Genomic DNA, 14244 nt, shown 5'->3' on the forward strand with positions numbered 1-14244 from the left:
CTAACTATCTGCCTATCTATTTATCTGTCAATATTTATAAGTATGTATGTATGGATCTATCTGTCGATCTATCTATCTCTTTATATCTATATCTATATAAATCTATCTATCTATCTCTCTATCTCTGTATTTATGTATTTTGCATTGTTTTTGTTTTCTTTTTATTCTATGGACATGTATTTGCATATATTTGTCCTCCTTTATGAATTTCCATAGTAACTGTCTGCCATGATTTAAAAGTACTTTGTGGATGCAGTTTCCTACCGGTTACTTTTTCATAACATTTCCTGCCTTATTTTCTTCATTACTTAATATCAATGTTTCTCTGAGGCATCCGATTCTGTCTAACGTTTTCATTGCTACTCTCAGTGTTCTTTAGCGTCTCCAATCCCTTTTCTTTTACAATCTTTATGATGCTGCTGCCTGGGATCCATTCTAACTCTACACAGGAAGAAAACTCTACAAATTTTGAGGAGCATTTATTGCTGCAAAACAAGAAAAAACAACATTGGAGTGTGTACAGTATGTGGAAGTGCACTTGACCCACGAGGAGACAAGTGAATGGCGTGGGAGATGAAAGAATGAAGGAAGAAGTGACAGCAGATGAAAGTCCATGGAATGAAAGACAAAGAGAGAGGTAAAGAGCGAGGACGAAGTGAAAGCAAGGAAGGAGTAGAGAGGAAAGACGGAGGAGAACAATTGACCCCTCTCTCTTTTTCTCTCGGTCCCTACTAGGTGGTGAGAGTTTTTATGCGTCTCGAAGGCATCTTGAAGTTGTCCCGGGGAGAGCGTTGCGTCGTGTGTTCAGGTGAGTGTGGTGGTGGTGGGTCCGTGCAGGTGTGGGGACGCGGTGTGTGTGCCGGGGTGTGGGGACTCATCGCTTACTTAGAGGCGACGAACCTGGTGCTGGGGCGGTAACCACTCTCGTCAGCGGTGTAGGTCACCTCGAGGTACTGGCCGTTGCCGAGAGGGAACCTGCAAAAGAATAGAGGCCATGAAAGACTGAGTACAATGGAGAAGTGGGATTGGGAGGAGGGTGGAACAGATTGCAAGGAAGGAAGAGGAAGAGTAGGCATAAGGGAGTGAGTGGAATATAGGAGGAAGAGGAGGGGGAGGTGGAACGAATCGAAGAGAGGAGGAGGACGAGGGTCTGAATGGAAAGTAGCGGGATGAAGATGGACAGGAAGAGAAAGATGAAGGGAAGAGGAGAGTCAGACATGAGAACGCGAAGGAAAATCAGGAATAGAAGAGTTTATAGAAAGGATTGTGACTGAAGAAAGAGTAGGAGGAAATGGAATGAAGAAGAAAGCTAAAATCAGGTAAATGGAAGATGGATGAAAGGGGGAGGGAAGACAAGGAGACATTTGAAGCTGATTGAAAGGCAGGAGGACTAAAGGAGAGAGGAAGGAGAAAGAGGAGGAGACGTTAGAGGCTGAACGGACTTGACAAGGAGGGAGATGAATAGGGAAGGAGAGGGAGGAAAGAATTCTCAGGTGAAGTTATGCAAATGGCAAAGACTGCAAGGAGAGACCACCTGAGTGTGCACGTGAGAGGCGTTTAACGAGAGGAAGGGAAGGAGAAGGAAAAGCTGAGGAGGGGGAGGAGGAGGCTTGAGCGGGTGGAGAGGATGATTAAGGGGGAAGGAAAGACTGTTGAAGCATGTAATGAGGAGGGAAACCGAAGGAGCGAGCGAGAGAGAGAAAAGAGAGAAGAGAAAGGTGTGAGGTCAGGAGGTGAGGGAGGAGGTGGGTCTCTGTAGGACATGCTGCTATCACGTCTGCGGGAAAGGCGGGAAGGGCAGAGGCAGACCATTGTTGGGGAGGAATGAGTATTGCTGGGAAAGAATGGCGTTGCGGAGGAGGTTCAAGAGGCGTTGGGGTTGGGGTGAGGTGGGAGGTGGAAAGCAGAGAGAAGGGGGAGGGAAGAGGAAGAAGATTCCCTTACGTAACCTCAACAGCCCCGCGGCTACACTTGCACAACACCCCCACCACCACCTTCACCGCCTCCTTCACCTCCATCCTCGTGCCTGGAATTCAGTAGCCACAGTGCAAGAGCGATGCATCTGTAAATCTAATCTACTAGGTGGACAGGGAGGAAGATAAGGCGAGGGAAGAAGGGCAGGAGGAGAAACAGGAGGACGGTATTTTTTTAGTGCTAGGAAGAAGAGAAGGAAGAGGAGGAAGATACGCTATGGAATCAAGAAAGATGAGGAGAACACAAAGGAGAGAGAAAGAAGAGGTGGAGAGAGAAGGAGAATAGGAAAGTACTCTGTGTGTTTAGGAGAAGAAGGAAAAAGAGATGTGAGATTTTCTGTGGAGAGAGGAGGGTGGAGAAAAAAATAAGGTATTCTGTGGGGCTCTCACTTGTAGGAGCCGGCGATGTTGCTCTGGCCCTCAGTACCGGGGGTGCCGGCGGCGTCCACCACGATGCCGGTGTCGGTCTCGAAGCCATAGTTGAAGACGCCGTTGCCTTCATTCACGCTCTCGCTGCGGAGTGTCTTTGAGGCCCCGAGATCCTGGGGCCGGGCGACGGCGAGGGCCAGCAGGCAGGCGAAGATAGCCTGTAGGGGGGCAACGAGGGGAGGTCAGGGCAATAAAGCGAGTCACGAGAACGGAGAAGCCATTAGTGACTCCTGCCGTGGGGAAGGTCAGCCATTGGGAGGGATGAGGGAGGAGGAAAAGGGGGGGAGGAGGAATACCTTCGTGCCTTCAGGGTTCTTCGTAAGTTGTATTTTATGATTGCAAAGTTAATGTGGTGTGTACCTAACCTCAAGGATGCAGGATATGGATGACGGAGAGGTGATTTGTTAGCCGTGTGACTGTGTGTGTGTGTGTGTGAGGGGGGGGGAGGGGGGGGGGTATGTTATCAGTGCAATACATAGGCAAAGTGAAAACTAGTAATACTGCTGCTGTAGAGTCGTAATGGCTCAAGTAGAAGTTTTTTTTATGCAGCTTCTTTTTTTAGTTCCCTGAGTACTCACGAGCTTCATGTTGGTGTGTGAGTTTGAGTCGACTGTGAGGCGAAGGTCCGGCGCCGCGTTTATATACCCGCAAGTCTCTCATGTCCCCTCCCCGCTGCCCCCACTCGTAACCCCCCGACGCGCCACACTCCAGAGGAAGGTGTGTGTCCTCCCCCCGCCCTTCGCCCCTCCTTCCCTACACTCTCCTCATTGTTGGCCCGTCTGACTCTCCTCTCACTCCTCATCCGGGACAGGACTTTTTTCGGAGGAGCATCTTCAGTTGCTAAGAGACGTCCTTTTCGCTTGAGCCTAAATCTTGCCGATGACGCAACACTAACCCCCCGACACGTGCCCCTCCGCGGGAGTCATCCACCACCTGTGCCAGAACGCAGGTCATCGGCGCCCCAAACCGCCGGCGCCTGAAAAGGAACCAAGGTCTTGTGCCACCCTAGCTTTCCATCCTTGCCTCCTACCCTTCTTTGGAACACACACACACACACACACACACACACACACGCACACGCACACGAGCACGCACACGCACGCACACACAAGTAAACTAGAAAGAACACAAATATCAAAATGGTTCAAGGTTTGCCAGTGTTAACGTGTGAAAAAAAGGGAAATGAATTTACCTACATTAAGGAGATAAGAAAAAGAGGAAACTTGATAACGATATATAAACTGATAAATGACAAGGAAGAGGTAAACAGAAGGGACCAATTGTATAGAAAAAGAAGACTACAAAACTAAAACAGGACATATGAACGAACTGATGAAGATTAAGAGCTGGTTTCACAGTCCAACACAGTGGCTTGTAACCGCCCGAACCAAACTTTTCAATCTTCTACACTCCACAATAGTTAGGTTTTCGATGCAACACCAGATACACAAGAGCTTTTCCGTATAGTTTCCTCAAATTTCTTACCTTAAATATAAAGACCAAACTGTACACAAGGAATTTTCGAAGTCTTTGGTATTGGTTTGGAAGATTACTAACCCATCATGTCGAACTGTGAAAGTGGCCCTAAATGCACGAGTGACATCAAGAAACAGCCGCCTGCACAGAACCACAGACGCTTTGGAGGGATGAGAGGAAGTGATTGTAGTGAAGAGTGTTCAGAAACTATAAAAAAGGCTGCAAAAATGTAGACATAGAGACAGGACACTACGAGCATACTGTAGGCCCAGTGCACTGCAAACAGGCAAAGTAGGGAAACACACACACACACACACACACACACACACACACACACACACACACACACACACACACACACACACACACACACACACACACTCATAAGACTTCCCCCCCTCCCCCACCCCCCGCCGCCCAGCCATCCCTGTACGATCTGCCGTTCGCCTGTTGCCCGAAAGCAAAACAAGCACCCAGTACTCGGTTTACTCGGTTTTGAAGAGTAATCAAAATCGAATTACTCGGTTTGCAGACAGTACTCGGTTCCCCCATCACTAGTAAGAGAAGGGTGGACCGCTGAGAGCTGAAACATTCTGCAGTTCGGAAATACGTCGCCTGGACTTCACTGAGCATTTGAATCTTTAAAATGCCCCCAACTTGGCTTGCAATTACTTTGCTGTCCAGCTTTTTTACTGTACAATGGCCCACCACAACACCTTTTCAAGGGGTAACATCACAGTTGTGACATCTCTCCACGAGGCTGGGTACCCTACACGTGCTGTCTCGGAGCAAATTGATGTCAGTGTCCGAGCTCATTCATCGGAGCCGCCAGGATATTATGTACTCCTACTTGACATAATTCTTGCATAAAGTCTTAGACTTTATCTAAGTCAGTAAAGTAGTGGCTCCAGGACTGCTGTGTGCCGTTCTTTGAAGACTGGCCTGCAAATATCCCTGACTCGAGCCCCGTTGAGATTTTGTGAGCGATATTAAAACGAGAGTTGCGCAACCACGACCGTTCAATGGTGCCGATGCTCCAAGCTGCACTTTACCACCTTTGAAGAAGCTTCCCCTAGAGCACCTCATGGGACTTGCAGACAGCCTTCCTGCACGTTTGGAGGAGTGTAGGAGGCGTAAAGGGAAACCCTAAAAGTACTAAGATGTAAGTAAGATCAATACATTTCATCAGATGCAATACATGCCTGTATTACCGTTCGCAGCGTGGAGGCGGGGTGCGACGAATTTAATGATGAGGATTGTTTATCCATTTATCCACCCATCCATCCATCCATCCATCCATTCATTCATCCATCCATCCATCCATCCATCCATCCATCCATTCATTCATCCGTTCATCCATCCATCCATCCATCCATCCATCCATCCATCCATCAGTCCACCCATCCATCCATCCATCCCTTCATATAAATAGGCAGACAGACAGACAGACAGACACACACACACACACACACACACACCACCACCACCACCACCACCAAAAACAACATCAACAAATTTTCACTTCAGGAACTTTATCACTTACTGGTTTTATAATTGACTTGATGAGCTCTGGCTCCCCCCACCAGCCCCTCCCTTCCCTGGCGCCGGGTAGTGGGTGGTGGGTGTGGGGAGGAGGAATGGGGACTGGGATGCGTTATTGGGGTTGCCAGCCTGCAGTGAGTGCCCAGTGTCCCCCCTCACCTCAAGACGCCCCTCCGATGCAGTGTCACCCTCCGCCTTTCACTCGGCAGCCGGGTCAAAGTCATGCCGTTGTATATGAGGTAAAGAATCCTGGCGGTGATGGTATCCCCGCGGCGGCATCAAAATCCATCAGGCTTTGCGGGAGAAAAATTAAGAGAGAGAGAGAAAAAAAATACCGTGTTTTGCAGACATCTCAACGTTGATGATGGATTGATGTTCCCCGAAAAGAATTTTTTGATTAGGGAGAGAGAGAGAGAGAGAGAGAGAGAGAGAGAGAGAGAGAGAGAGAGAGAGAGAGAGAGAGAGAGAGAGAGAGAGAGAGAGAGAGAGAGAGAGAGAGAGAGAGAGAGAGAGAGAGAGAGAGAGAGAGAGAGAGAGAGAGAGAGAGAGAGAGAGAATTAAATGAATGTAAATGACAAAAAATATGCTTGGGAAGGAAGATGAAGGCCCAAAAGAGAAGAAGGCATAGGATTAAAAAAAATCATTGAAAGGAGAAAAGGAAAGAAGAGAAGAGGATGAGTGACAGTGACGAAGAAAAGAAGGAAGAGCAAACAGTGATAGAAAGAAGAAAATAATGAGAAGGACAAAAAAGGAAGGAAAAGGAAGAAAGAAGAAGAAAATGAAACAGGAGGAGAAGGAGGAGGAGGAGGAGGAGGAGGAGGAGGAGGGTAATAACGAAGAAGGAGAGGAAGACGAAAAGGAAGTGAAGAAAAAAAATATAAAGTAGTAAAGAAATAGGAGAAAGAGAAGGAGGAGGAGGACGACGACGACGACTATCAATCAATCATTCAGTGGGGACATACGCCGGGGGGGCGCGTCGCCTCGCCCATCCTACAACGCCAAGTCCGGGGGTCTCTCTGCGCGAGTCTCCATGCAGGCTCCTTCCCATCCTGAGTACCTCCTTGCAGGATCACGAACTCCGTGGGCGTCCCCTTGGCCTCCTCCACTCAGGATTGTCTCTTACAGAGACAACCCGATGAGCAGGATCAGCTTCTAGGTAACGTGCCACGTGCCCGTATAGCCGGAGTTGGCGTTGACGGACTATGCAGGTAATGTACATATGTCGAATCAGTCTCACCGAGTAGTCGCCGGTTTGACACTAAGTCATTCCAGCTATATCCATGATTCTGCGTAGACATTTATTACCAAAGACATCCGTCCGTCTCTCCAAGTCCCCATTTAGTGTCCATGTCTCACAGCCATAAAATAAGACAGGGAGCACAAGAGACTTGAAGATCCGGATCTTTGTCCTTCTACACAGGTATCGACAACGCCAAGTACTCGTGCTGAGCGAGTCCATAACATCGTGGGCCAAACCAATCCGCTGTGTAAGACTTCCTGACGAGACCCACTGTTGTTATGAACTACGCTACCAAGGTATGTGAAGATATATAAAGGAAGAAAAAGAGGAAATAAGAAATAAACGGAGAAAAGAAAGAAAAAAAGGAAAAGCAGGTAAAAAAATAAAAATAGGCAGATGAAAATAAGAAAGGGGATGAAAAGTGGGAGAAAATGAGAATGAGAATAGGAAGGAAAGTGAAGACGATGACGAAAAAAACAAACAGAGAAAGAAGTATAAAATGAGGAAAAAGTAGTAGTAGGAGGAGGAAAAGGTGAGAAACAACTACGGAGACGAACGATAAGGAAAGAGGAAAGGAAATGAGATGAAAAATGACAAAAGAGGAGACGATGACGAAGAAATTGATAAAAAGACGAAACAAAAGAAAAAGGAAGGAAGAAAAGGAGAGACAGGAAGAGAAGGAGGAGGACGAGGAAACATGGAGACATGGAAACCCAGGCAACAGAAAGTTTGTTGGCCCATAACGACACTGCCCACCTTATTGATTTAGTCATTTCGTCGTTCAGTGACCTTCAGACCAAATTAAAGCCCTCATGTTTGTACGTTTATTACTGACTCAAGAAATCAACGGGAACAGCGATTTTTTAAGAATTTGACCTTTTCAGCTATAACTACTTATATAAGATGGATGACGGATGACCGAGAAAAATAACCACATGCCGGTGTCTGTATTACATCGCCCCATATGGATCAGTAGGCCATTATCTCTAATTTTAGGGTTAGTTTGGAGCTAACAAAACATGGAGTGATCGACGCTACTGAACTTACTTGAAGATCCGTATCAAACCCCATGTAGTTATCTCATTTCCAACGTAAAGAGGTTGATTCGCTTGAGTTGTTTTCACACGTCTTAGCCCTCATGGGTGCTATAATGTTCGAAGATGGTAATTGGACGCTTTTCAGTAATTCAATGTCCTTCCTATAATTAGGGGACCAGAACTGCACTGCATATTTCGCGTGAAGTCTTATTGTCGAGTTATATAAAGATAGCATTATTTCCGGCGTCTTGCATTCAGTGTTCCTCGCTATGAACCCCATCATATATTCTTTTACATGCAGGTACAGGGCTTTTTTATGTTTGAAGTCACTGATGATAGTGACCCCAATATCTAACTAACTCCTCCCGTACGACCTGCTGAGGCTTTATGCTATGCGTGTTGAATGTACGGATGCTATTCCTGGTCCCAAAGTGCATGACTACGCTTGTCAAGGAAGAGGAGGAAGAGGAGGAGGAGGAGGAGGAGGATATGATAACGACGAAGACGAGAGAAAAAAATATATGGGTAAAGAGGCGAGCAAAACAGTGGAGAATGATGATGATGATGATGATGATAAGGAGGATGAGGAGGAGGAGGAGGAAGAGGAGAAGGAGGAGGAAAACGAAAGCACAACAGACAGAATAAGAGACAGGAAAACAAAGAAGAGAAATAGATTATGAAAGAGAGGTGCAAGTGAAAGGGTAAGCGAAAGGGGAAAAGAAACAAAGGTTAGAGAAGGAGAAAGGAAGAAGAAGAAGAACAAGAACAAGAACAAGAACAAAAAGAAGAAGAAGAAAATGATAATGATGATGATGATGGAAGAAAGAAGAAGAAAGAAATAGAAAAAATATATATTGATGAAGAAGTAGAAGGAGGACGAAAAGGATAAAGGAGTGTTAACCAGATTACACAAGCAGGAAATAGTGAAGCAGCCGTGACGAAGCACACACACACACACACACACACACACACACACACACACACACACACACACACACACACACACACACACACACAAATAGGGAACCAAATAAAATAAGACCACTGCAAGAGTGTAAACAAAAGCGCAAGGAAAAATATATCACGACACGACGCCAACCAATAAAGTAACGGCGAATTTGAGGGAAAGGAGAGGAGGAGGAAAAACGGGTAACCGAAGTGAGAGTGAGAGTGAGAAGGAAAGGGAAGGGAAGAGAGAGGAAAGGAAAAGGAGGAGAACCAGACGAGAAACACAAAGAAGATGGAAGGTAACAAGAAGAACCAGTGAAGACAAAGGATGGACATAGAGGTGAGAGGGAGAGAAAGGAACGAGAAACGAAGGGAAAAAAAGGAGAAGAAAAATATAACTTAAAGGAAAGGGAAGGTAAATACAGGAGGGAAATCTTGACGGAGGAAAATACAAATGTGTGGAAGAGAGAGAGAGAGAGAGAGAGAGAGAGAGAGAGAGAGAGAGAGAGAGAGAGAGAGAGAGAGAGAGAGAGAGAGAGAGAGGACACTAGACCCGCCGGTAAAAGTGAAGGTAGGTGAGAGGTGAGGGTGAGCAAGAGGCGGCCATATTTCAAATCTAAATACTGCTAAGTAATCAACAAATGTGCTTGGAAGGGACTATTGACACTCCCTCCCTGTGTAAACAAGTAATGGAAAATGTTGAGAAGGAAATATTAAAAAGATGGACGGGCAGAATATACAGTAAGGAAGGACCGTGGCAGATTGAAATGAATGTCGCTGATTTTGATGTGTGTTGATGTTTATTTTGTTTAAGGTTTATGCCACCAAGAGAGAGAGAGAGAGAGAGAGAGAGAGAGAGAGAGAGAGCGTTAGGTCAGTAAGTGGAGAATGACCAAAAAAAAAAAAGCGACGAGTCAGTGCGAGAATGAAGAAACAAGCGGGAAAGAAAACGGGTATAAGGAAGACATCGAAGAAAACGGAGTGTATTGTAAAAAAAGAAAAAGAAAAACAATAGTCTGGAAAGGAAGAAAGAAAAGAAAGAAAAAAAAGTAATGCACGCTTCAAGGAAAACGTTACAGAGGCTTTAACGGTAAGCGATGATGGGATGACTCAGAACAAGCGATGATTCTGGAGGCGAAGGAGAGAGAGATCGAGGGGTGATGGTAGTTTGTCTCTTGTCTTTATTAGGGTATTATTTTTTTACTTTCTTAGCTCCCTCCTCTGTTCGTTGCTTCTATTTTGATATGTTAAATTTCTTATAGGCATTTTTTCTTATGTTTTTCCTATATATTTTACTTTCGTTTATGCATCAAACATCGGTCGAGTTACTGAGGTTCGCGCGTCTCGTATCTGCTTCGTTTGCGCTGCTCATGAAACTTCAGTCTCGCTTCGAACACCCATACATTTCTGACGTTCCCAGCAATATGTGTTTATGAAAAGGTCGCATTTATGAAGGACTAGATTCTATGTGTCACCTTTTACTGGCACATTCATGGTTTTATATTGACTATGAGTGCTTTACATGACAGTCAACTAACTTCGGAGCTTCGAAATCATGTTCATTCTCTCGTCGTGGCGTCTTCTGCACCCCTGGCGTCACGGGTCTTCCGGCCGCGAGAGCAGTGACGAGTGACAGGCCGCGGGTGCTACTACGACGGGGCGTTCAAGTGTCTTTCTCAGGAGTGTTACATATAGTGATCTGTATAACGTCCACCGAGTACCGAGTGTGTGTGTCTTTTCGTGTATACGGCTGGGGGAGGGACGGAGTGGCGAGGATCGGTTGGGGTGCCGTGTAGGGTGGAATCGTGTGGCCGGATACCCCCCTATAGCCTGTCACAATATTCCCCATCCTCGTCCTCGCCCACACTACCTCCCCTTCCTCACGGCCGCTTCTTGCACGTGCCAGCTTTCGTCTCTTCGTCAGCGTGCCCCAGCGCCAAGGCGAGACAAACAGGTGAGTTGCATTGTACCGACGCGCCAGTGACTCAGACCAGACAAAGCATAAATAAACTGATACCTTTGGACCTTAAGCGGCTATCAGAGGAGCGTGTTGGTCAAGCGCCACTCAGGCATTCGACATGGCAAGAAAAGCACCGATGCAATTTCGTTTTTAACATTATTATTTTTACAGCGCAGTCGACGTGTGTGTGTGTGTGTGTGTGTGTGTGTGTTTAGACGAATTCACAAACATCACATACTATCCTTGTCATCCACCACCGCTGTGACAAACCATTTCGATAGCGTGCGGGCTCAAGGTCAAATGCATGCGTCGCTGAGTAAACTAGTTGTCGAAGAATGGACTCGTTAACGCGTACAGAGAAACTACGTGCATAGCCACCAACAAAAAAGCTTCTCCGTCCCGATGCTTTGTGGCTGAAGTGGGTGGTGGGCGGATGAGATTAGGTGGGTAGGTGGGTGGATAGATAGGATGAGGCTGGCAGGGTGGGTATTTGAGGAAGGTTAGTCAGCGAGGAGGAATGGAGTGTGACAAGGGGTGTGGGGTGGAGGCGGAGGAGGATTAAGGAGGAAGAGTAGGACGGTGGGATGGAGTATTGTATGGCTGGAGACGTGATGTAATGTCGTGAGGGGCAGAATGAGGGAGAGAGGAGAGGAGAGGAGGCGTGGGGGCTCCATTTAGGATAGTGGGATGGTCGGGAGGAACAGCCTATATGGACTAACGTAATGCAATGATGGAGGTGTAAAGTGACAGGCTGAAGGAGGGAAAGGAGGGGCATGAAGGAGGGAAGAGAGGAGTGGAGGCGTGCGGGGCTCACTTTAGGGTAGTGGGATGGTCGGAAGAAACAGCAAATACGGATAAACATGATGTAATGTGGGAGGCTATAAATGGCGGGGAGGGAACGGAGAGATGGAGGGAAGGGCTTGAAGTGTGGGAGGAAAATTAAGGGATGGGAGGCAGATGAATGGACTTAGATATATAATGGACGAAAATTAAAGGATAGACTACAGAGGGGAGGAACAGAGATAGACGGATAAGGCGTTGGAGGGAACCGTGAAGTGGAAGAGAGAGAGAGAGAGAGAGAGAGAGAGAGAGAGAGAGAGAGAGAGAGAGAGAGAGAGAGAGAGAGAGAGAGATGGGCTGAGACTGGTGGATGAAGAGCGGGGCAGAGGAGGCAAGATGGAATACATAGGCATACATAGGAAGAACAGACACCAGAAGACCTGGCGGTCTATGGCGAGGGTGTCTGTCTACTACCGCTACTACTAGTAATCTACGTGTGGTAGGACGCAGGAGGGCAAGTTCGTCGGGGGGAGAGGGGGAGGGGCATAGGGAGTTACGTTGAGTGAAGCATTAGAGGGGAGGATACAGAAGGGAGGAATTCAGTGCTGGAGATAAATGGCGCTGGAGGCGAAGGGAGTTAGGTCTTGCAGGTGAGGCGGAGGGGGAGCACAGGAGAGGGTGAAGAGGAGGTGTAAGGCACAGGGGAGAAGGTTGTTGTTTGATAAATTTATTACGCAATAGCGTCAGACATTATTATGCGTTAGACCAGAATCAACTGTACAACGGAGGACAACGTGAGTGGGCTCGCACACACGAGCTCTTTCTTTCCTTCCCACACACAGACACACACACGAGTAACTAAGGAAATCAGTACAACACAACAGTGATCAAGAGCAGCTTTTTAGCTAAAGCCAAGGGACACACACACACACACACACACACACACACACACACACACACACACACACACACACACACACACACACACACACACACACACACACACACACACACACACACACACACACACACACACACACACACACACACACACACACACACACACACACACACACACACACACACACACACACACACACACACACACACACACACACACACACACAGAAGACTGGAAGCAAAGCAGTACAAAACAAGTGTTATCAAATGCAAACAGGGGAGAAGGTTAAGGTGGAAAACAAACACTGGGATAAGTGGAGCTGGTGGAGGATGGGATATTTTTTTAGGGGGGTGGGATGGGAGACAGGGAGGTGAGATCAAAGGGAGCACAGGAGGGAGAGGGTGAGGGGAGTGTGGTGGAGAGAGGAGGAATACGGTGGAGGGTTAAGAATGAGATGGGATGAGGGCCGCTGGTTATTGTGGCCCGGGGCGAGGCGGGAGCACTGGAGGGGGAGGCGAGGACGGAGAGGCCTTAAAGCCTCATGCGGGCGAAGGTTTGAGTCAACAGAAGCTGTGCCTGCCGCGCCGGGCCTTCAGGAGCTGTTTTGTTAAGGGGATGATGATGATGACGTTGACGGTGAATGCAGCACGATGTTGATTTTGTTGGGGGAGATTGTAATAGTGACGGTTAAATTTTTTACGATTATAATACTGATAATAATGATGATGATAATGATACTACTACTACTACTACTACTAATACTAATACAACTACTACTACTAGTACTACTACTACTACTACTGTTACTACCACTACTACTAATAATAATGATAATAATAAAATTCTGTGTGTGTGTGTGTGTGTGTGTGTGTGTGTGTGTGTGTGTGTGTGTGTGTGTGTGTAAGGCAAAAGAATGAGGAATGAGAGGGTCAGAGAGGCTGGGGAGGGTGAGGAGTCAAGGGAGGGGGCGGAGAGGGGTCAAGCGAGGGGTTTTACTGAGTGGGGCGGGGAGGAGGAGGAGGAGGGGGTGGTGGCGTGGAGGGAGGAGGAGGAAGGTTGGGTAAGACCTTGAAGGCGCCGCTCCCTCGTGAGTGTCCCTGGGGCGTCGTGTGGATGGAGGGAGGGAAGAAGAAGAGGAGGAGGAGGAGGAGGAGGAGGAGGAAGAGGAGGAGGAGGACGAGGAGGAGGGAACATGGAAGAGATGAGAGAAGCAGGAATGAAAGAGAGGGGAAAGTGAGGATAAGTTAGAAATGATGAATAAATAAATTAATAGATAAATAATATATATATATATATATATATATATATATATATATATATATATATATATATATAGAGAGAGAGAGAGAGAGAGAGAGAGAGAGAGAGAGAGAGAGAGAGAGAGAGAGAGAGAGAGAGAGAGAGAGAGAGAGAGAGAGTTATCCTGGCGGTGGTTGGTGACCTGCGGCGGGAGGATGAGCCAATAGGTCATAAGGTCAAGTCTAGTTTTTGTTAAGTGAGGCATCATGACCCCGACCCGAGGCAGGGAAGGTCGCCCCCCAAACCCTCCCCCCTTTACCCCCCCTCGCCTACCTGTCCATTTCTCTCACTACCCCACCATCTCTGCCCCCTTTATCCTCACCTCTTTCCCCCTCCCCCTTGACCCTTCTCCTCGGCAAGTCTTCCTTTCTTTCTTTCTCTCCCTTCTTTTTTCTTGCATCCCTTATCCTCTCTTCCTCTTCCTTCCTCTTTATTCCATCCTCATAAACCGTATTCAACGTCTCCCTGCTCCGCCTTACCTCTCCATCTCCCTCTAGAGCCACGTTCCTCCCCTCCCCTATTCATTTTCTCCCCCTTTTCATCCTTTCCTTCATCCATCACCCCGTTTAAGGACTATTCTCGACACATCTCCCCTCCTCTTCGTCCCTTCTCTTACCTACTTGTCTCATCTTCCCTCCTCTTCCTTTTCTTCTCTCCCC

The 14244-nt window shown here is 47.2% G+C and overlaps 2 protein-coding genes across 2 annotated transcripts in view; both read right to left on the reverse strand.

The window, feature by feature from the left end:
* LOC127000623 (cuticle protein AM1199-like) overlaps positions 1-14244 on the reverse strand; it is a 91848-nt gene that overhangs the window by 31819 nt on the left and 45785 nt on the right. The window lies entirely within an intron of this gene.
* LOC127000706 (cuticle protein AMP4-like) lies at positions 465-3078 on the reverse strand. Its single transcript, XM_050864721.1, has 3 exons — positions 2981-3078; positions 2364-2560; positions 465-975 (listed from the first exon to the last, which is right to left on the reverse strand). Exons 1-3 carry the CDS (start codon positions 2987-2989, stop codon positions 882-884), a joined length of 300 nt encoding a protein of 99 aa, XP_050720678.1. The 5' UTR covers positions 2990-3078; the 3' UTR covers positions 465-881.

Source organism: Eriocheir sinensis, chromosome 2 (assembly GCF_024679095.1).
Source record: "Eriocheir sinensis breed Jianghai 21 chromosome 2, ASM2467909v1, whole genome shotgun sequence".
NCBI lineage: Eukaryota > Metazoa > Arthropoda > Malacostraca > Decapoda > Varunidae > Eriocheir > Eriocheir sinensis.